The 24572-nt window shown below is 42.3% G+C and overlaps 1 protein-coding gene across 1 annotated transcript in view; it reads left to right on the forward strand.

The window, feature by feature from the left end:
- The first annotated feature begins 258 nt into the window (after positions 1 to 258).
- Positions 259 to 24572, forward strand: part of LOC120053049 (mineralocorticoid receptor-like) — a 106064-nt gene continuing 81750 nt past the window's right edge. The window contains exons 1-2 of the mRNA XM_039000300.1: positions 259 to 650; positions 2583 to 4529. Of these exons, the coding sequence (XP_038856228.1) occupies positions 2602 to 4529 (1928 nt within the window). The 5' untranslated portion in view covers positions 259 to 650; positions 2583 to 2601. The remainder of the gene's footprint in view (positions 651 to 2582; positions 4530 to 24572) is intronic.

Below are 24572 nucleotides of genomic sequence, written 5' to 3' on the forward strand. Positions count from 1 at the left end.
GGTCTCCTCCTATCCAAAAAGCATTTTGAGTATTAAGTATTAAAACGGAGGAACTCAACCATACTTCAAATGTAAAGGTGCCCTATTTCCAGCGCAATAGCGTACCTGTGCTCAGGAGCCTGCGACCGAACGCACTCCCCTCCCTCCCCTCCCCTCCACTCTCCCTCTCTCGTCCCCGCCACTCCTTCAGAGTTTGTATTGCACTCGTTACAGAAGGAGGGTTCATGTGCACAGAATGACGTCGCACTGCAAGTCTGTCTGACTCCTTCGCTGTTTTTATCAGTCATTCTATCGAAGGGCTAGAAAATCATAAATCTGCGGAATTATAGTCCGAATGTGAGAATATCTGATGCGTCCGATCTATATGTCGCTCTCGATCGGTGTGTCAAAGCAGCGTCTTGATGTTGAGGATTACGAGTGATACAGGCTACGCAGCTCAGCAGAGTTCTAGCCTACTGTTCTGTGCGTTGAGCTGTCAGAACTGAAACTAGTGGATGTATGGCAAGAGAAAATGCAGAATAGCTGAAGTGGGGGATATTGTAAAGAAGAAGAAATAAGGTACAGGCTTGGTTTCGTGTCTTTATTCTCTCTTCTGGATTATTGCCGCCCAGCAACACAGCCACTTGACACATCTGAATGTCGTAATTAAGGTAAGGGCGCAGAATAATATAGCTCGAGGTAGGTAAACGACGTGTGGTTATTATAATACTTAGATTATTATGTCAACTCCCTAAACGAAATGTACATCACTTTAATTGTCACCTGAATTATCCCCAGGAAATCTTTAACTTTGAACTATATCCTGGGGGACCGCTCGGACAGATTGTGACCTACGGTATAGGCTATAAATACAATTAAAGGCTGCTCTCTTTCTCTTTCTCTCTAAACAATAAAAATAGCCCAATAATAATAATAATAATAATTTGACTTATTTGCGCCCAGCAGGCTATTGGGCGCATTTATTTATTATGGAATCTAAACTTAAAATCAGTTGTTCATGACTTTTCAAAGATCAGTTAATAACAATTTGAACTTTGTCTCCAGCGACATTTCCAGTAGATAATCATTCTTTACAAAAATAAATAATGGATAAGAGTACGGCTTGCTCTGCTGTCATTGCAGAACTGCGATGTCTGAAATTATCTGCATTCCAACTATTAATGCACTTTTGAAATAGTTTTGCACACTCTTCGATCAGTTGCCATCAATGTCAAAACTGTGATGTGCATTTTGGTAGATCAGATTGCCCCCAAAAATATTGCATAGCCTTCATCTGTCGTTACAACCTGGCATGTAGCCTACCTGTTTTTGTAGTTTGTGCGTCGACAACTATCCTATCTCCTAAACTTTCTCATTTATTATAGTCTAACCCGTAATTAGGTCACGTCAATCAAAATATCAGTGTTTTTTCTTTAGTCCTTCTCTTTGACAGTAGGCTACCAGGGCATACGTTTACCAGGGCATAAGTTTAGGAACAACAACATTACATTATGCATAATATAAAGGGCTAAATGTGACAGCATGGGTCAATATTGCGCATTGAATTATTCTCGAAAGTTGTTATATGTTTTCCAGAAGACGCTCAAAGATAGATACCATTTTCAAGTTATGTCGCAGCTACGTTGTGTTTGAAAAAACAACAGGGGATTGACAGAGTAGTCGGACCAATCCGTGAATGGCGTGATGAAAGTTTATGTGACGCTGTGTCTGTCTCTATCCAATGGAAGTGCCCAAGAGGAGGAAATGAACACTATAAAACTACGTCATGTATTTTTTTTAAATCCAACTGTACTGACTTGGCGATTTAATAGTACAGTTAGTGCAATTAATCCTGAAAACCAGAAGTTATCATGTCATACATACATCTAAAGTAATGCATTATAAGAAGGAACTTGTTATGTATGATAAGGTGTGATGGGGAATTGAGTCATAGAACTATTATTACTCAGACATGACAAGACACAATCTATAATAATAATTTAATAATCGTTCTATGACCCCCCCCCCCCAGAGACATTCTCAGGTCTCCAAACATGACTTAGGCTGTCCAAAATGGCACCCTATTCCCCCATAAGGCTCTGGTCAAAAGTAGTGCACTTTAAAGGGAATAGGGTGCCATTTGGGACATCATGCTTTAGACAAAGTTCCCCTATATAACCATTTCAGGGATTCTTAGTTTAAAAACCAAAGCAAATAAACAGTTTACTAAGTGAGGAGGAATGTCTAAATGATTTTCCAGAAATTAATATGACTTGATTGATAGATAAAATGCTTGCTGATTTAAAAGGACACTTAACTTGGATACTGTAGATGTTTGGCATAATTTTCCCGCTATAAAACACACTTAAGTCAATCTTAATGAAATCGTCATCCATTAAATGAATACTTTACACTGTTCATGATTTAATAAATATTCGTGTTAAATTACAGTTTTTATATTCAGTAGTATGCTCTCAGCTTCGGCAATGTGAGATTCCAGCGGCTTTTGCATGCTATGTTAATAATGCATACAAAATACCCTACCACTTTGAATTCATATTTAAACAGCATTCATCAAATTAATGTATTCCTTCAACCTGCAGGTAAATCAATGACCCAGCGATGGAGACCAAAAGATACCCAAGTTTCTTTGAAGGATCCACGGACACAGAGAAGAACAGATGGTCCCATGTCCCCAGCAGTGCTCTGGACTACTGCTGCAGCGGAGCCGAGGAGGCCGACAGCCTGAACCTGAACAGCAACGGTGATGTCCTGATGGACATAGTCAATGTCAGCTGCTCCCCCAGCAGCAACACGGCTGATAGCAAGGAGAGTAACAATAACAACGAAGAGAAGGAGAAGCCAGAGCAGCAGCCTACTCTCAAACTGACCCAGAACCAACACCAGCCTTTTGTTCTCCCCCTCTTTAACAGTTCCCTCCATGGGAGGAAGCCAGAGATGATGGACTCCAAGGAGCTGTCCAAAACTGTGGCTGAGTCCATGGGCTTGTATATGAATGCGGCCAGGGAGGCCACAGACTTTGGCGGCTTCGGCCAACAGGGGGGCCATTGTAGTACGGGGAAGATGTACCCAGCGGGAGTTTGCGGGCGCCCCTGTCTCGAGGACAGCCAGTGTGCTGCGTCCGCGGGGAGCCCCAAGGTGAAGTCCCCTTCTACGGGGTTCCCGAAGCAGCCTAGCTCAACCCCAGGGGATTGCTGCTCATCTGGAACCCCAGCAGGGTCAGCCGTCTTGGGTTTGTCTCTGTCCTGCAGCCCCCAGACGCCCAGCTCCATCTCCAGCCCCGGGGGCAGCAACAACCTGGTTTCGTCCACCACCAGCCCCACCTGCTTTGGGGGGCCGTTCGCCTGTTCGACCATCAGTAACCCCGTCAACCAGCATAACGCTGCCGGACCAGCTCTGGCCCACAACCACGTCCACAGGAGGAACTCGGCCACCTGCAGCCCGGCAGGCTCCAGCACGGTGGGGTCGCCTCCACTCACCAGCCCACTCAATGTGATGCGCTCGCCCATCTCCAGCCCCCAGAGCATGAGCAGCGTGCGCTCCCCACCGTCATGCAGCACCTCTACCAACATGAGGTCATCGTCTGTCTCCAGCCCCACTGGCAGCACCAACAACATGAGGGCTTCATCGTCTATCTCCAGTCCGACCACGGGGGGCCCCATGGCAATGTCCTCGAGCCCCAGGAACTCCTCTGGCGGCGGGGGTGGGTTTGCTGTGTCCAGCCCTGCTAGTGAACTGGGCCTGGTCCAGAATGACTCCAACAGTCCCGAGGGACGAAGAGACCAGCAGGACTTCAAGGAGTTTGAGTTCCCCAAGGTGGAGAGCGTGGACGGGGAAATGTTCAACGTAGGCCTGGACCACATGGGTATGGTGAAGTTCATCAAGAATGAACCCGACACGGACTATAGGAGCATGTGTCTGGGTAATGGTAGCAACAACACAAAGTGTAACCAGGCCACCGGCTGCCCCGGCAATGGCTCACCTTTCATCACACAGATAAAGAGTGAGCCAAACAAAGATGGCGGCGGATGCATGAATCCTCAGTGCTACACTGAGCAGCAGCAGCAACACTCTATGGGTCTCTTCCAGTCAGGTCCGTCCGAGATCACCTACTTGTCTCTGAGGGACAACATTGACGAATACAGTCTCTCTGGGATCTTGGGACCTCCGGGCACGGAGATGAATGGCAGTTACGAAGCCGGCGTGTTCCCCCACAACCTCCTGTCTAAAGTTAAACAAGAGAACAACGATGGCAGCTACTACCAAGAGAACAACAACAACGTTGTGCCCACCTCGGCCATTGTGGGTGTTAATTCAGGCGGACACTCGTTTCACTACCAGATCGGAGCGCAAGGGACAATGTCTTTCTCACGGCACGACTCAAGGGATCACGGGACGAACCCCTTGTTGAATCTAATTTCGCCTGTTACCGCGTTAATGGAGTCGTGGAAATCTCGGCCCGGCATGTCGCAGGGTCCAAGAGGAGAAGGCTATCCAGGTCACGGCTGCATGCCAGACAGCATGTCAAGGTAAGAAAGAAATCAATGTATGGACAAAAACAAACAGCATTGTGGGTACTCTAGTGCTGCTGCACAACTCCAGCACAGTAAAAGCGGCTGGCTGGCTCAGAAATGTTTGTTACTTTCAAAATAGAAAAGTTTAAAGAGAAAACAAACTGCATTGTGGGTACTGTAGTGCTGCTGCACAACTCCAGTACAGTAAGAGTGCTGGCTCACAAACTGTTATGTTACTTTAGACTTGTCATAAGACGTGATGGATTGTCCACAGCATCTGCACAAAGCACACCCAGTGGTATAATCCAAGGGCTCTCATGTGCAGAGAGATGCTCCCTGCTATGTAGCTTTTGGGTGGAACTGAGTCTGTTTACTACAGTGTGACAGGATGAATGAAGGGGACAGGGTATCTGACTTAAAGACCATGTTGCTCAGGACCCGAGGGGTTAAAGAAGGGCGTTTGCTCCGAGTCGGGGACTACCAAAATACTAATAACAACAAGACGTGGGAAAGGGAAAAGCAGTGGGATGTTGGCTTGGCTGGGAGAACAGGAACTAAGGGATGAGGTCCAGCATGGGATAGCAACATCGCAACATACACTGCTGCCCTGGCCCTATTCTCTACTGTATCTAACAGAGGTTAAAGTTTGCTCTCTTATCAGAGCTATGTGTATGGACAAAAACAACATTTATTGTACTCTTATTGAGAGGTCCTGAAGGGACCTTGTGTAATGCAAATATATTTTTACGAGCTTGGGCTGGCCGTTATGTGGCGACGTCATAAATGATTATGAATGATTGATCACATGCTTTTGTTGCCAAATGTAGGAAACAAACAGTTGCCTTGCAGGGCAGAGCCCCGGCCACCAAACAAAAACAAACATGCAGAAAAACGGTTTGTTTTGCACAGGCAAATATGGCAACGTCTAACTTTGACACAGTCGTTGTCCGGACAGTTTGTCTGATGTCCCAGTTGAGTGTGGAGCTAAATACAGCATTATGATATTACGATCCAGGATGAATAAAACTAAAGTATCACAGCTATGAAACCAACCAGGAAATTGGAAAAAATTGTCCAACTTTGTTGCAATTTCAGTATGTGAAGGAGTTACATAAGGAATTCCTTCCTTGCAGAAGGAGTTTGTTTATTTGTTTACAGTTAATTTAAAGATATGAAGATATGATTATGGCTCTGGTATTTGGAGAGTTTGGGATTTGTTTTGCGTGTGATATATTTCTTCATTTTTTCATTTCACAGAGGGGATGTATATTAATGGTGGTACAAAATCTGAGCTGATCACCGAAGTCGTAAAAGTATGCACGACATGGCACACTGTAAATGCCCTGCTTATTATTGCATTTTTACCAGCTCGAGTCAGTGCAGGAAGCACTAAACAAAGCTGCAAACGGTATCCCCTCCTGACTTACAAAACCTTGATAGTCAGATGTTTCCCTAAGAGAAATACATGTGATTATTTGTGGCAATGGGGCCTGGCTTGGTATGTTTGTGTTTGTTGGTTTTCCCCAGAGACAAGCAGAGAAGATTAGGCCTACTACTGCTAGGAACTAGGCTAGCAGAATGGGTCAACGTCTTCCAATTTGGTTGCAACCAATGATTTATATATACACTAGTTGACTGTGTTGAAACCACCATGCCTCCATTTTAGCACTCCCTTACGTTGTAAAAACTATATTTTGGAAGCTTTAGAAGTGCATTTATTAATGTCTACATTAATTTTGCCACATGTATTATATTACAGACACATTAATGCATAATCTTAAATTATATTATGTGAGCTAAACATAAAAATAAAAAATGAAAAAATATATAGTATATTTTCCTTTAGTATATATTTTTTAGCTACTAATGTTACTTTCCCCACTATAGCAAAATATACTTCAATACATGTAATTTTGTCTTTAAAAAATGTAATTGAAATTGTGAAAATTGTAGAATTACATTCATTCCTATGGAGGACTGCTCCTACTGGGGGAAGTGCCAATATGGCCGACCGGTTACTTCAAAGCCTCTCAATGGCCAATACATAGCATCAGCAATCCAGGGTTTATATACATCATTGGTCGTAACTAATAATTTTTCTCTCTCCCCAACCACTTTATTTGAATGCACTCACAAACAGATCTACAACAATTATTCAGTCTCACTCAAAATAGCACCATCAGGCTGGTTAAAAATGGGGCAATGATCATGTCAGCCTTTGTCCTGAGGCTGTTATGTTGGTCCAGGAGGTCAGTCCCTGTCCCATTGACCTCCTATCGATAGACCATGCTACAATTCATCCAGTTGTTCTGGCTGTCTGATCAGGGATATTCTTGTCATACTTGGCTATGGAATGGTCAGTCCACTTTTGGCATTCAGGATGTACAGTAGAGTATGTGACAGGGGGTTAGGGCATGTATTCAAAAAGTGTTTTTAGAGTACGAGTGCTGATCTAGGGTCAGGTTTTAAAATGTAACTGATCCTAGATCGGCACTCCTAATCTAAAGACTCTTTGTGAATATGGGCCCAAAGACATAGTTGAGATCAGGTGGGAATGAGTTAGATTTACATGCCATTCTGTCAGTTCAATTTCTATGGTTATATGCAAACTCGTGTCATTTACTGTAACAACCCCCCCCAAAAACAATGTTCTACTGCCCTTTATGACCTAAATACTTGACTCTGCTTGTATAACCCTCTCTAACCCCCTCTTTCAAGATATCTGGCCTGGTTTGACCCCCCACTGATTTGAATAATGCTGGCTCATGATTAACAGAAATCAATTTCTCTTTCAACAGTGAGAATGATTATCCCTAGGGTACGAGCAGCAAATGAACTCAATGGTTTTTCCTAAACGGTTGGCCCGCCCCTGGCTTCATTGTGTTTTAAATCAATACTGGACACAGAGGAATAGCCGGATGTTTGATAGGCAGAGAGGGAGCTGATGTCTATGTGCAGTGGAGTGACTATACGTGTGTTTGTCTTTACACACGTGTGTCTGTGTGTATGTGTGTGTGTGTGTGTGTGTATGTGTGCGTGTGTGCCAGCTGCGCCTGCCTACAGTATCTGTGGGTTTCTGTGGGATAACAAGGCATGCAGTTCCTGCCAAATGATCTGGCCGTTACCTTGGAGACAACCTGTCTCTTCCCCTATGGTGGGAGCCAGAGCTTCAAGTGATGCTGACGGGATCACTGCCACCCTAGGCCTAATGAGATACAGCTTAGCCCCCTAATGTCAGGCAGGATGACAGTCAAAGGTGGGGCCTGGCCTGGCCGTATGGCAGAGACCCAGATACAGACACAGCTCTGGAACTGCCCCTCTCTATAAAACTATACACTTAGCTCCTCACAGGAGAGGTTCAATCCAACACGCACTGGGGAAGACTAGCCAGAGTCCTGCTGCTCTCAGAGAAACACTTCATTCCAACTACACATAGCTCATCACAAGAGGGGTTCAATCAAAACTGCACTGCAGAAGACCCATATGCCTGTGGTTAAGAAATATTGCTTTATTTAGTTATATTCCTGTGCTGAGATTGCTTGTTTTTATGTGATTAATCAAAGTTTTTGGGACTCAGTTTTAATCAGTAAACAATGTATATGGTACCTATTAATTACATTTTATTAGGGTGTTTACAATCGTTCCAAGTAGCCAAGCGTTGCCGCAGTGTGAGTTGGATTAACTTCCTGCCAGGTTCACATAACCCCAAAAAGTCCAATTGCAGGAATTCTATGGTCCAGTTCAGCACTGGATGGGTTAGTATTGTGCACAGGCCAGTATTTCATCAGGAGAAAGTTACATAACCATTAAAAACCAGCAAGAAACTGGAACTTCCTTTGATCAACTGAAGCCTTGGATGGCAGGGAGGGAGGGAGGGAGAGAAGGAGGGAAAGAGAAAGAAAGATTGAAACAGAGACAGAGAGGGAGAGAAAATCGAGAGAGAGAGAAAATCGAGAGACTGCTAGGTCGAAGTAGAGAGAGAAGTCCCTGTGCAGTTAGTATTTTTTTCAGGCTTCACTTTGGTTTCCTCTGTAAATGGGGTAATGTTTTTAATAAAAAATGACTGTTCGTCAGAGGAGTCTGGATTACTCAGAGCGAAAGCATTTTAACTTTAATTCACAAGAGCAAAAAAAAAGAGAGAGAGAAAAAGAATCTCCTTGGCCCAGAATTATTTTCCGTCAGAGCCTGGTTTGCTTCAGTGCTTTGGGAGAAACAGGTGGCCAGCTGTATGCGGTGCAGAGATTGACATTTTGAACGCAGAGGATTTCCCCTGCTGTATTTAAATAAGATTATATTTGACTGTATGTTTGTAGGGAATCCGATAGAAGTATTTACTGTTTAAAGTTTGTAGGGGACCCTATAGTCCCATGTACAATACAGTACTACTTCAAAGTCTATGTAAAAGCTTAAGATCTTATTTTCAGTCTAGTTTCCTTACCTCCTCAATTGAGATATACACAGCCATGATCAAATGATAAATTATCTGAACAAAATATATTATTATAAAATGACCTAGTTTTGAGTAATCTCTTGTCACCCTATTTAGAGAGTTCCCTGTTAAGCATTGACTGGGACTATGCTACAGTGTGTTGACATTTCTATAGTTTTGTTTCAAACTCTTGAGACGCCATCCTAAATGACGAGCTACTTACAGGATAAATGCTGTCAAGCACCATTAAGTCATGGAAATGGTGTTAGTGTGTCACGGCCGTCAAAAGGAGGAGACCAAGGCGCAGCGTCGTATGCATACATTCTTCTTTAATACAAGAATGAACACCAAACAAACCGTGAAGCTATACAAATGAGTGCTGACAGGCAACTACACATAGACAAGAACCCACAAATACCCAAGGGAAATGGCTACCTAAATATGGTCCCCAATCAGAGACAACGATAAACAGCTGCCTCTGATTGGGAACCATATCAGGCCACCATAGACATATATATACCTAGACCTACAAAACCCCTAGATATACAAAAACCCTAGACAAGACAAAACTAGCATACCCACCCTAGTCACACCCTGACCTAACCAAAATAATAAAGAAAACATAGATAACTAAGGTCAGGGCGTGACATAGTGTTTAAATCAATGTGGCCAGGGACAAAATTAAGATACAACCTAAAATGCCCAGTACACTTGTAGGTACATAGTAGGTGGCTGGGTCTAAATCGGTACCACAAACATGCAAATACAAAAAGAAAACATATTTCTCTCTCATCCTCCCACTAAATGTTATGCTTATGGATAAAAGAGAGTATTGATTTAAAGTTACGCCGACGTTTATTTTTTGCACATACTACATCTAGTCATTGTACTTCTATGGCACCAGCCTGGAGAAGAGGAGTAGAATCGAGTCAGGCGGATGGGAGGAAGTGCCGGTTAAAAAGGAAAAGAGAACGCTTTGCCTCTGGACCTGGGCCAAGTCCCAATGTTCTACTAGCAGGATGAAAGGGCAGACTCCTGAGAGAACGCTAATAGCCCTTTAATTGTATGTTCTTCTACTAAATTAATGAGTAGCATTGATTTGATTAATTCAGACGCGGCTGGATACTAATATCGAATTAAATTCACGTCCTCGTGGTGTGCCTCGGTACGACTGGCCCCGGTGCATTGTGGGTTGTGAGGCTGTGAGGGACGTTAGTTGCTTGTTTGGGATGTGAATGTTAGACAGGGGTGTTGGGGGTCATGTCCAAGGTGTCTTTACCTGCCCTAGCAAGGAAGGTGTTCCTTGAGGAGGTAAAGACATTGAAGTCTGGGTCGTTGCTAATTCCACGTGGTCACATGAGAACTACTGTATGTCGGGTCCTCACCTTTGTGTTTGTGTGGGACTTACACACACACTATTTTATGTTGAGTGCAGTATAATGCTGGATAAAAGAGGACTTATTAAATGACAGAGCTAACAGATGGGAAGTTAGTCATAGACTGGAGATATCACAGGGGTGATATATAAAAACACCAGTCATTATTGTCACTACAAGGATTGTGAGAGAAATGTGCTCAAAAATAATTACTTGAAGCTATGGACTAAAATAAAATAATTATTACAGTTGTCTTATGAAATACATTTTGTATTATGACATTCAAAAACTGCCTTAGTTAAAAACACAGAACATGATTCTCTTCATAAAAAGATGAGAGGAGAAAGGAAGGATATGACCTAATTAATTGATACTCTTACAGCGGTAACTACTAGTTTCCTACCTCCCCGTCTTTCTCTGTTGCGGCATCTCCCCTCTCTCCCACTCTCTGACTGTACATTCCTCTCTCCCTTCCCCCCTTTTCTCTCTCGTTCACTCTCTGACTGTACCTCCCTCCCTCCCTCCTTTCTCCTCTCTCTCTCCCTCTCTCTTATTGTACCTTCCTCCCTCCCTCCTTTCCCCTCTCTCTCTTACTGTACCTCCCTCCCTCCTTCCTTTCCCCTCTCTCTCTTACTGTACCTCCCTCCCTGTACCTTCCTCCTTCCCTCCCTCCTTTCCCCCCTCTCTCTCTTACTGTACCTCCCTCCCTCCTTTCCCCTCTCTCTCTTACTGTACCTCCCTCCCTGTACCTTCCTCCTTCCCTCCCTCCTTTCCCCTCTCTCTCTTACTGTACCTCCCTCCCTGTACCTTCCTCCTTCCCTCCCTCCTTTCCCCTCTCTCTCTCTTACTGTACCTCCCTCCCTCCTTTCCCCTCTCTCTCTTACTGTACCTCCCTCCCTGTACCTTCCTCCTTCCCTCCCTCCTTTCCCCCCTCTCTCTCTTACTGTACCTCCCTCCCTCCCTCCCTCCTTTCCCCTCTCTCTCTTACTGTACCTCCCTCTCTGTACCTTCCTCCTTCCCTCCCTCCTTTCCCCTCTCTCTCTCTTACTGTACCTCCCTCCCTCCCTCCTTTCCCCTCTCTCTCTTACTGTACCTCCCTCCCTGTACCTTCCTCCTTCCCTCCCTCCTTTCCCCTCTCTCTCTCTTACTGTACCTCCCTCCCTCCTTTCCCCTCTCTCTCTTACTGTACCTCCCTCCCTGTACCTTCCTCCTTCCCTCCCTCCTTTCCCCCCTCTCTCTCTTACTGTACCTCCCTTTCTGTACCTTCCTCCTTTCCCCTCTCTCTCTCTTACTGTACCTCCCTCCCTCCCTCCTTTCCCCTCTCTCTCTTACTGTACCTCCCTCCCTGTACCTTCCTCCTTCCCTCCCTCCTTTCCCCCCTCTCTCTTACTGTACCTCCCTCCCTCCTTTCCCCTCTCTCTCTTACTGTACCTCCCTCCCTGTACCTTCCTCCTTCCCTCCCTCCTTTCCCCCCTCTCTCTTACTGTACCTCCCTCCCTCCTTTCCCCTCTCTCTCTTACTGTACCTCCCTCCCTGTACCTTCCTCCTTCCCTCCCTCCTTTCCCCACTCTCTCTCTGACTGTACCTTTCTCCCTCCCTCCTTTACCCTCTCTCTCTCTGACTGTACCTTTCTCCTTCTCCCTCCCTGCTGGGATCAGAATGCCTGTCCTCATTTCAACCTCTTCTTGAAACAGGGTTTGATGAAACTTGCCCAAATTCCCAGAGTGGGTCGTACTGTAGGCAGTAGGCACAGTGTGTGTGTGTGTGTGTGTGTGTGTGTGTGTGTGTGTGTGTGTGTGTGTGTGTGTGTGTGTGTGTGTGTGTGTGCTCAGACTTTATTACCTATCGCAGACATACAGAGGCATGTCCCTGTCCGTCATTGAGCTCTTTTACATACTGTATGAAGAAAATGTAACTGTATACTTCTACCACTGCAACACTAAGCATGAGATTATTGTGACGACTGCCCTGGTTTCTATCAATAAAAGCTGTGTGAAATGGGTGAGAATAGTGTCAGGCCTAGTTGATGAAATAGTTATCAAGACACTGAGGCTCCTATCATTTATATAGACGACTGTTTATGAGCTTCCCCAATGCCCCTTTTAGTTTGTTCTTCATTGTTGGTGTAGGCTACGATTCATAACAGCAGAATTCGATTGTACGATGTTGATATTACGGTAACTTAATTGTGTCCAGATGGATTTTAAGGTAGCAAATGTTTGATTTCTATCGGTTTGATGGACAAGGACATAATTCACATTCATCCGAGCTATAAAAAGCAATGTGATCCATACTACATTTTAGTTTAGTTTTCTTTGAGTGAGATCCGTATTACATTTTAGTTGAGTTTTCTTTGAGTGAGATCCATACTACATTTTAGTTTAGTTTTCTTTGAGTGAGATCCGTATTACATTTTAGTTGAGTTTTCTTTGAGTGAGATCCATACTACATTTTAGTTTAGTTCTTTGAGTGAGATCCGTATTACATTTTAGTTGAGTTTTCTTTGAGTGAGATCCATACTACATTTAGTTGAGTTTTCTTTGAGTGAGATCCGTATTACATTTTAGTTTAGTTTTCTTTGAGTGAGATCCATACTACATTTAGTTGAGTTTTCTTTGAGTGAGATCCATACTACATTTAGTTTAGTTTTCTTTGAGTGAGATCCATACTACATTTTAGTTTAGTTCTTTGAGTGAGATCCATACTACATTTAGTTGAGTTTTCTTTGAGTGAGATCCATACTACATTTAGTTGAGTTTTCTTTGAGTGAGATCCATACTACATTTAGTTTAGTTCTTTGAGTGAGATCCATACTACATTTTAGTTTAGTTCTTTGAGTGAGATCCATACTACATTTAGTTTAGTTCTTTGAGTGAGATCCATACTACATTTTAGTTTAGTTCTTTGAGTGAGATCCATACTACATTTTAGTTTAGTTTTTTGAGTGAGATCCATACTACATTTAGTTTAGTTTTCTTTGAGTGAGATCCATACTACATTTAGTTTAGTTCTTTGAGTGAGATCCATACTACATTTCAGTTTAGTTCTTTGAGTGAGATCCATACTACATTTCAGTTTAGTTATTTGAGTGAGATCCATACTACATTTTAGTTTAGTTCTTTGAGTGAGATCCATACTACAGTTTAGTTTAGTTCTTTGAGTGAGATCCATACTACATTTAGTTGAGTTTTCTTTGAGTGAGATCCATACTACATTTCAGTTTAGTTCTTTGAGTGAGATCCATACTACATTTCAGTTTAGTTCTTTGAGTGAGATCCATACTACATTTTAGTTTAGTTCTTTGAGTGAGATCCATACTACATTTAGTTGAGTTTTCTTTGAGTGAGATCCATACTACATTTTAGTTTAGTTCTTTGAGTGAGATCCATACTACATTTAGTTGAGTTTTCTTTGAGTGAGATCCATACTACATTTTAGTTTAGTTCTTTGAGTGAGATCCATACTACATTTTAGTTTAGTTCTTTGAGTGAGATCCATACTACATTTAGTTGAGTTTTCTTTGAGTGAATATCCATACTACATTTTAGTTTAGTTCTTTGAGTGAGATCCATACTACATTTTAGTTTAGTTCTTTGAGTGAGATCCATACTACATTTAGTTTAGTTCTTTGAGTGAGATCCATACTACATTTAGTTGAGTTTTCTTTGAGTGAGATCCATACTACATTTTAGTTTAGTTCTTTGAGTGAGATCCATACTACATTTTAGTTTAGTTCTTTGAGTGAGATCCATACTACATTTAGTTGAGTTTTCTTTGAGTGAGATCCATACTACATTTTAGTTTAGTTCTTTGAGTGAGATCCATACTACATTTAGTTGAGTTTTCTTTGAGTGAGATCCATACTACATTTTAGTTTAGTTCTTTGAGTGAGATCCATACTACATTTAGTTTAGTTCTTTGAGTGAGATCCATACTACATTTTAGTTTAGTTCTTTGAGTGAGATCCATACTACATTTAGTTTAGTTCTTTGAGTGAGATCCATACTACATTTAGTTGAGTTTTCTTTGAGTGAGATCCATACTACATTTAGTTGAGTTTTCTTTGAGTGAGATCCATACTACATTTAGTTGAGTTTTCTTTGAGTGAGATCCATACTACATTTAGTTTAGTTCTTTGAGTGAGATCCATACTACATTTAGTTTAGTTCTTTGAGTGAGATCCATACTACATTTTAGTTTAGTTCTTTGAGTGAGATCCATACTACATTTTAGTTTAGTTCTTTGAGTGAGATCCATACTACATTTTAGTTTAGTTCTTTGAGTGAGATCCATACTACATTTTAGTTTAGTTCTTTGAGTGAGATCCATACTACATTTTAGTTTAGTTCTTTGAGTGAGATCCATACTACATTTTAGTTTAGTTCTTTGAGTGAGATCCATACTACATTTTAGTTTAGTTCTTTGAGTGAGATCCATACTACATTTTAGTTTAGTTCTTTGAGTGAGATCCATACTACATTTAGTTTAGTTCTTTGAGTGAGATCCATACTACATTTTAGTTTAGTTCTTTGAGTGAGATCCATACTACATTTTAGTTTAGTTCTTTGAGTGAGATCCATACTACATTTTAGTTTAGTTCTTTGAGTGAGATCCATACTACATTTTAGTTTAGTTCTTTGAGTGAGATCCATACTACATTTTAGTTTAGTTCTTTGAGTGAGATCCATACTACATTTTAGTTTAGTTCTTTGAGTGAGATCCATACTACATTTTAGTTTAGTTCTTTGAGTGAGATCCATACTACATTTTAGTTTAGTTCTTTGAGTGAGATCCATACTACATTTAGTTTAGTTCTTTGAGTGAGATCCATACTACATTTTAGTTTAGTTCTTTGAGTGAGATCCATACTACATTTTAGTTTAGTTCTTTGAGTGAGATCCATACTACATTTTAGTTTAGTTCTTTGAGTGAGATCCATACTACATTTTAGTTTAGTTCTTTGAGTGAGATCCATACTACATTTTAGTTTAGTTCTTTGAGTGAGATCCATACTACATTTTAGTTTAGTTCTTTGAGTGAGATCCATACTACATTTTAGTTTAGTTCTTTGAGTGAGATCCATACTACATTTTAGTTTAGTTCTTTGAGTGAGATCCATACTACATTTTAGTTTAGTTCTTTGAGTGAGATCCATACTACATTTAGTTTAGTTCTTTGAGTGAGATCCATACTACATTTAGTTTAGTTCTTTGAGTGAGATCCATACTACATTTAGTTTAGTTCTTTGAGTGAGATCCATACTACATTTTAGTTTAGTTCTTTGAGTGAGATCCATACTACATTTTAGTTTAGTTCTTTGAGTGAGATCCATACTACATTTTAGTTTAGTTCTTTGAGTGAGATCCATACTACATTTAGTTTAGTTCTTTGAGTGAGATCCATACTACATTTTAGTTTAGTTCTTTGAGTGAGATCCATACTACATTTAGTTTAGTTCTTTGAGTGAGATCCATACTACATTTAGTTTAGTTCTTTGAGTGAGATCCATACTACATTTTAGTTTAGTTCTTTGAGTGAGATCCATACTACATTTAGTTTAGTTCTTTGAGTGAGATCCATACTACATTTAGTTTAGTTCTTTGAGTGAGATCCATACTACATTTAGTTTAGTTCTTTGAGTGAGATCCATACTACATTTAGTTTAGTTCTTTGAGTGAGATCCATACTACATTTTAGTTTAGTTCTTTGAGTGAGATCCATACTACATTTAGTTTAGTTCTTTGAGTGAGATCCATACTACATTTAGTTTAGTTCTTTGAGTGAGATCCATACTACATTTAGTTTAGTTCTTTGAGTGAGATCCATACTACATTTAGTTTAGTTCTTTGAGTGAGATCCATACTACATTTTAGTTTAGTTCTTTGAGTGAGATCCATACTACATTTAGTTTAGTTCTTTGAGTGAGATCCATACTACATTTAGTTTAGTTCTTTGAGTGAGATCCATACTACATTTTAGTTTAGTTCTTTGAGTGAGATCCATACTACATTTTAGTTTAGTTCTTTGAGTGAGATCCATACTACATTTAGTTTAGTTCTTTGAGTGAGATCCATACTACATTTAGTTTAGTTCTTTGAGTGAGATCCATACTACATTTTAGTTTAGTTCTTTGAGTGAGATTCATACTACATACGCATCATTGTCATTGTCTTCCACCCTGCATTCTGATCTGCTCTACTGACCAAATAAGGGCATGGCTCGATTCATCATTCATGTTTAATTGGAGTTTGTATTCAAGTTCTGAACTGCTGTGTTTACTTAGTCTATCTAGCAGCTAGCTCATCACTGGACATGACGGGACTCGACTCACTGACATAGGCGGAAATGGATGTCATTAAGGAAAACACTTCCAAAAAATGTTAATTGTTCTGCTTCAGCAGCCCGTTAACTAGGTCAACACACACCCACGTACACATACGCGCTGTTCTCATAGGAATATGTCTAATACAACTGAAGAAATGGCTAGCACTTTGGCTATGTGATGGCATCGACCTACAGTAGTAGTAGCATACTCTCACACAGAGCTTCTCTTTATATTCTAACCCGGTCTACGGGAAACAACAACGGCTGTGTCAGTCAGTGTGCTCTTTGCTTTGTCGGGTCTTGAGTTGCACCCATAAAAACCCACCCCATAAAATCCCTGGTAGATTGTTATGACTCAGGCTATTGGGAGCTTGGCTTTGTCACAAAAATCATGTATGTAGCGCCCTGGGGACAGGCTCTGATAATGTAGCACCCTGGGGACAATCTCTGATAATGTAGCACCCCGGGGACAGGCTCTGATAATGTATCACCCTGGGGACAGGCTCTGATAATGTATCATCCTGGGGACAGGCTCTGATAATGTATCACCCTGGGGACAGGCTCTGATAATGTATCACCCTGGGGACAGGCTCTGATAATGTAGCACCCCGGGGACAGGCTCTGATAATGTAGCACCCTGGAGACAGGCTCTGATAATGTATCACCCTGGGGACAGGCTCTGATAATGTAGCACCCCGGGGACAAGCTCCGATAATGTATCACCCTGGGGACAGGCTCTGATAATGTAGAACCCTGGGGACAGGCTCTGATAATGTAGCACCCTGGGGACAGGCTCTGATAATGTAGCACCCCGGGGACAGGCTCTGATAATGTAGCACCATGGGGACAGGCTCTGATAATGTAGCACCCTGGGGACAGGCTCTGATAATGTAGCACCCTGGGGACAATCTCTGATAATGTAGCACCCCGGGGACAGGCTCTGATAATGTATCACCCTGGGGACAGGCTCTGATAATGTAGCACCCTGGGGACAGGCTCTGATAATGTAGCACCTTTGGGACAAGCTCTGATACAGTGACCCAACCAAGGTAAAAGGAGACTTCCAGGGGTCTGATGACAGTCCATAGAAAAGACACTGTATCACATTGCACGCAGAGCTGACGCGGACGCAATTGGGTGACCAAGACTTAAAAAGGGGTAAACTGGTTTAGCAGGAATCAAAATGGCTGCCTATTGCAGGAAGGGACGGAGGGTAGGGTTAGAGAATCATCCTGTAATTGCCAGGGCTTTTGTGTTAATGACAATGACATTGGCCCCTGTTATGTAGAACAGATCCAAAGGTATTGTGTACAGGTTGTGTGAAGGTATGTGTTGGGGTGGCTCTGGCGCCCTAGAACACTTGTGTCTCTTACAGGCTGTTGTATTGTTTGCAAGAAAGCCATGTTGTGCATCCTGAAAAATGTTGACTTGACAGTGATATTTTCATACAGCAAGGGTGAGAGATATTTGTTCCCATGTCTTGTTTACGAGTGTGCCTGGCTGCCATGTCCAAATAGCCTGGTGTCTTTTTAGGAGAAGACCTGGTCATAGGGCAACCTGGACCAACCTAGATCCAAAATGGCAGATCAGGATACACTAGAACCATTGTGTTCCCTGTCAATTGGCTCCGTGGACCCACAATGTTTCTCTACAGTGCACTGCCCAAGGACTGGCAACCCCCTGGCCCTGGTTTTACTGCACTGTACCTGGCACAGGCCAGACATTCCCTGTTTACTGTCTGCTGTTGTTTCGGCTGCCACCAGCCACTTGGTTTCAGCTGCTTGGTTCAGTCTAATCGGTTAGGGAGACAGGGAGCTTTTATTTGGATTTAGCCCTGTTAAGCAGGTGGGTTTCTGTCCCGGCTTCAATAGGAGCAATGTTTTATATACAAACTTGCCCTGGGTTAGAAAGCCAGAAGGGGTTAGGGTGGTTGTGTTGTTAGTTACAGTGGCCCATACTGTGAGATTATGGTTCCAGCCACAAAAGACACCTATGAAGTTATGTTAGTTTTACTTTTGAATAGTTACTATACATTATTCTCAACACAATACTTGTTATCTTCTTCTTTGAGTAATGTATTTATTGGCAAGGTAATTGAGAGGGTAGCATGCTGCATGCTTCAGGTGTCCATGCATATGATTCCTCTTGTGCTACTCCTGATTTCTAGGAGATTGACCTCATTTAGAACACAAAAAATATTTGTCTTGCAGGAGCACCGTCTTTAAAAAAACAAAAAAAAACAGAGAAAATAAACAGTGTTTTTTCCTCTCGATGCAAATTCAAGTAATACCCGTTGCAGAGTAAATCTTACTAATGCAAATTAGCATTTAATCCGGCGCTTAAGGCATAACTGGAGCACACATCTGGAGTGATAATTAGCAGTTTTACGGTCTGAATGGATGGCTCACTCACATACTTAGAGGCTTGGGACAGCTAGCCAGCCATCCAGCCAGTCGGCACTTAAAACACAGGTAGTAATGCAGCTAGCTAGCTTGCTCCTTCAACCCAGCTTTAGCTAACACAATAACCCAGCTTCAGTAAACAACTCAAAACAACTAAATTGAGGCCCTCTAGATGGCTGTGGCATGGCACATTGTTTTTGTGGAATGAAACTAGCTCCTTTAGCAGAAGCTTCAGCTAACAGCTAACACTATGACACAGCTTCAGCTAACACTAAGACACAGCTAACACTAAGACACAGCTTCAGCTAACACTATGACACAGCTTCAGCTAACACTATGACACAGCTTCAGCTAATAGCTAACACTATGGCACATCTTCAGTAAACAACGCCAAACAACAACTCTTGCAACAACACTGCACTGTAGCCCATCTAGATATGGCTGTGACATGTTGTTTATGTGGTGCCCTCTCTGGTAGAGCCAGTCCACTTTTCTCCCCATTATTCAGAGGGGGAGTCTGACCTATTTATGCTCAATGCATTAGCTAGCAGTGTGCTTCAGCTTCACTTTGTATCAGCCCAGGCAACAGTTGTTATCTTTGGCCTTGGGTAGACCAGGATTGCATTCCAAATGGCACCCCTTTTCTTTAGTGCACTACATTTGACCAGGGCCCATAGGGCTCTAGTCAAAAATAGCACACTACATAGGGAATAGGGTGCCTTTTGAGACACACCCCAGGGCTAACAGGGCTGAGTGTCTGTCAAGCTACATCCAGGAGTGTTCATTAGGGCCTCTCTGAAAAACTAGCTGAGTAACCTGACTAAAGAGCTTGTAGACTACAAACGTTTCCATGGTAAATGACTGTGTCACTTTACTGCCCTTACATTTGCCATTGAAAGCCGATTGTTTTCTCTATATCCATCCACACAGTCAAATGTACCCCGACTTCCATATACTGTAGTTTCTTTGAACAGAGTAGTCTATTGTCAGTTCATTCTCTAAACTTCTCCTCTGATGTCTTTCCCAGTTTATTGACAAGGAACACGTGCAAAAGCTTCTGCAGACGGTTTGTTTTCAGTGTACGTACTTACACCCCGGCAACATGTGCACAGTAATTCTTCTATAATCGTAAGAACATTGGTTTCAAGAGCATAGATGTTCAGGTGTGTGTATGCATAGACGTTCAGGTGTGTCTACCGTTCGGTGTCTACCGTTCGGCTGACACCATTCCATCAGGCCTGCGGGATAGCTTGTTTGACAGGTCGTGTGAAAGGTGTTGAGCAGACCTGTTTGAGACCAGCCCAGGGAAGGATCCAAGTCACTCACAATAGAGACTAGAGGCGTTTCCACAATCATCAAGTAAACCAGGGGACAGAAAGAAAGAGTGTGTGGCCTACATATGGTCTTACAGTTTAACAGCCTATATCTACAATGGAATAGGTGGTGTGGTATAATGCATAGCCTTGGTTATTATTCTTGCCAGTAGAGCTTCCCACGCAATGTTAACCTGACACTCCTGGGCCAACGCCCTCCCTCCGATCCTATTCATCACAACCAGAACTCCAACACGTCAGTCCGTGCTCACATGACAGATGCACTCCCCTAAACCTTGACCCCTCGGCCCTGAGTTATACTAACAAAGCACTGTTAATAGAGCTCCTTTACCCTTCACACGCTCATAAATAGATTTTACTATGGATATTTTCTACTTCTGACTCTCTGAATGAGAGGAATAAAACATCAGTGTACATTACACTGAGGTGTGGGAGGTTGAATAGCCCAATCACCACAATGTCCGGTTCATAGGCTCAGTCTGGAAATGTACGTTGTGTTTTGCCATTGCTTGTTATACTTCAGCCCACACCAGTTTCCTACAGTACAGTGCTGCTACTAACAGCCCATGTTCGAGGCAGTCACTAACAGATGCCATGGAGCAGACAAATCTATGTACAGTAAGATTCTGTTGATGTTGCTGGGCTGGTGTCCTCTGTGCTAAGAACAGGGTCATGGACATTCTAGAACCAGATGTTGAAAGCCAATAAAAACTGACAAGTCATACCAGAGTGACTGTCAGTTTGTCCCTGCTGTACATGGCAAATAGAGGCTCTTTCCATCTCTGTGACTGAAGTTTGCCGACACTTCTTATAAAGTCAGAAGAGCACCGATTCAAATCAAAATAATCTACTATAAAAATTGGCCAAACTACAATATAAGACTCTAAGCCATCTACCGTAAAAACGGGTCAAACTGCAACTGGTCAAACCACAACACTATCAACGACGGCAGTTGTGTCCTGTTTTCTCCCAGCTGTGCTATAATGTTTATTAGAATCCCCTTTGTGGTTGTATTAGACATGCTCCAGTGCCGGCGTGGCATTTTCAACATCCGAACAAAGCTACATCTCATTACATAAAATATGAAAACACACACAACCACAAATGCACACACACACAACCGCACACACATTAACACTGAACGCAGGCACACAAAGACACACATACAAACGTGTGTGCACACGCACATTAACACATACACTCACATACAATGAAAAAAGTCCAAACACTCACAGTGTGAGGGGTGATTTCCCCATGTGATTACACTGGAAAGAGCCAAAACTCAACAAGAGAACATTTCCATACGGCAGAGGATGAAAACCTGTTAATAAGAACTGTGCACCCACAATGCAGTGTGTGCGTGCATGAGTGTGTGTGTGTGTGTGTGTGTGTGTGTGTGTGTGTGTGTGTGTGTGTGTGTGTGTGTGCGTGCGTGCGTGCGTGCGTGCGTGCGTGCGTGCGTGCGTGCGTGCGTGCGTGCGTGCGTGCGTGATGGAGGTTGGACCTGGCAGAGCGGTGCATGGGTCATGAAGATTTTACTTCTTATCTCACCCGTCATATTCTCGCCCGGCATATTCTAAAGTTGTTGATTATGGTACTGGACTGATTTGATTTTGAAAAGGTTGAGAGAGGAGGAGAGGAGGAGGTGAAACACTTATTCCTGTCTGCCGGCAAGGCGAGCGGGAGGGCAGAAAGTAGATAAAATGAGAAAACAATTACAGCGAGTCACCATGCAGGTACCTAAGGTTATTGTTTTTAATGACAGCCACATCCTGGTACAGGAGCCAGACAACCAGACGACTAGACCACCGCAGCAATGCTGCACTGCCTCAATGGGAACTGAGAATTGAGCAGTGGGGTAAGCTTTGTCCCTCATCACAAGACGAAAACAGTGTGTGTGTGTGTGTGTGTGTGTCTCTGCCAACAAGGTGAGCATGTCTGCCGAACACACAGATAAGCATGAACACACAAAAATGCTGAGTCAAGTTTACAGAATACTGCCTTTCGTTTCACCTCAGGGTGAGTGTTTAATGTTCCACCCCCTCATAGACACTAAAATCTATAGCCCTAGGAGATCTTTACTTTACATTATCCTAAAGTATAGACTCCTCAGTACTCTTGACACTCAACAGCTGCTGCAGATGACTGCTGTCTGTGATGCTACGACACACACACACACACTTGTTCGCCTATGGCTAAACCCTCCGTTTCTCTGTTTACAAAATCTCTAACGACGAAAGATCATAGAAATGGATTCTACTCACAGGATCATCAGATCCTCACACATTTACTGAACAATATGTAGCCAATCTTCCATTGTCTTAGTTGAGCCAGCGCCACCCTGAAGTATAGACCTACATTACATTGGTTTTGGCCACAGGGTGTGCTGGTTCCATCGTTTTCTTTCCCAATTGTGGTAGTCAGTAAAGATCTGCAGGGCCGTACTATGCCAGTCATTCCCTCTGTGGTTTAGTGTGGTTTGGCTTCCTCTGTGGTCCTCTAGTCTATAGACTCACACGTGGCTGTATTGACTGTATGATGGGCTGTGGGTTGATGATGTGGCTGCTGATTTGGGGCACTGGTAGCAATACACAAAGTCAGCATGTACAGTATGTCTTGTTTCATTGTACAATGTTCAATTGTGTTATAATTGCAGACCTAGAATATTAAGTCTTCATCGCAAATCTGCCCGAATGAAGGTCATGGTGAGATGATGAGCTTTGAAAAGACCAAACAACTATCTTTGGGTTTTGGGAGCCTATATTTCTTGGCCAGTTGTGATTGATTCTTGGATGAGAATGAGCGGGCGCTGTGGTGTGGCGTTGGATTACAAATTACATCCTTATTGGAAAGACGAGAATTCTTTGCCGGAGGTCCGACCTTGAGGCTAGCCCATTAGAAATCAATAGGCCTTTGCGTCTGAATTGGCTAAATGCTTTCCTTACGGACTTCTACCCCATAATCATCATATTACCGCCAAAGTCTAGTGGAAATCTGTCTGTGGCAAAGACTAGGCAGTTTGAATCAAGATCAGGTGTGGGCTCTTTGCTAAACTTAAATGCCCCAATCTGTGATATTTACAGCTATAAATACCCTCAACTTTATAGCAAACCAAGTGGCGGCCAATGGGTTGCCATTTTGTTGTTTTTCTAATTAAGGATTGGGCCTTTAAAAAATGAGGGAAGTGTACACAGGAGCAATGTGGCACAGAGGGCTAGAGTCACTTACAAGGAGAGTGAATGTATGACTGGGCATTTCTTTTTTGGGACGACACCAATCTATATTTAGCAAAAGGGTAACGATACAGGGCAGATACTGAAGGACAGGGAAATGTGTCAGACATACTCTTTTACTGCACGCTACATTGCTTAGGACTGGGGAGGACATTGATGAAAATGTCATTATCCAATGAATTAAGAATATATTTAGTGGGTGTGTTAGGGACATACTCTGATTGGTTGGGTTTTAATGAGTGATTTGCTTTGTCATTCTACTACTTAATACTTTGTGACTTGGCCTTAAAGGACCCTAGTTAACATCGAAACCTATATAGAATTGTATTATATAGGCCTAAGTCTATAATATGTGTTTTATGTTTCACGAATGTCACATAGCCCGTTATTGCAGAGGCCAGCCAAGAAGGTCAAATATACTGCCATGAGTTCAATCAACCATCCACAATTAGTTAATACTATATTCAAATTACTGTCAGTAAGCTAGGACATACACTTACAATACATTTCCTGCTGCATGAGTCTATGCATGCTACTCAAGGCCAGTGGATGTTTTGTTTATTGGCTACTATTTTTATCCAATGAAACATTTTATACCTGAATCAAATAACATTGTATGTTCTTAAATTAGAAACATCACTGGCTTAGCTACATTGCTCAGTATTTCTACAGTAATGTAGTTAGTCTCTTGTGGTTACTGTATTTCTACAGTAACGTAGTTAATCTCTTGTGGTTACTGTATTTCTACAGTAATGTAGTTAATCTCTTGTGGTTACTGTATTTCTATAATGCATTTGCAAGAGCTTTCTATAATTTTCACTGATTGCTCACGGTACTGCTATTTTCTAAATATGAATTTGATGATAAATGGAGTGTATTTGCTTTGGCCCCCGATGTTTAAGTGTAGCCATCTGTGAAAGCAATTTCAATTGGTTTAATATTTAACTGTAAAGGCTAATT

This window comes from Salvelinus namaycush, chromosome 8 (assembly GCF_016432855.1).
Source record: "Salvelinus namaycush isolate Seneca chromosome 8, SaNama_1.0, whole genome shotgun sequence".
Taxonomy (NCBI): domain Eukaryota; kingdom Metazoa; phylum Chordata; class Actinopteri; order Salmoniformes; family Salmonidae; genus Salvelinus; species Salvelinus namaycush.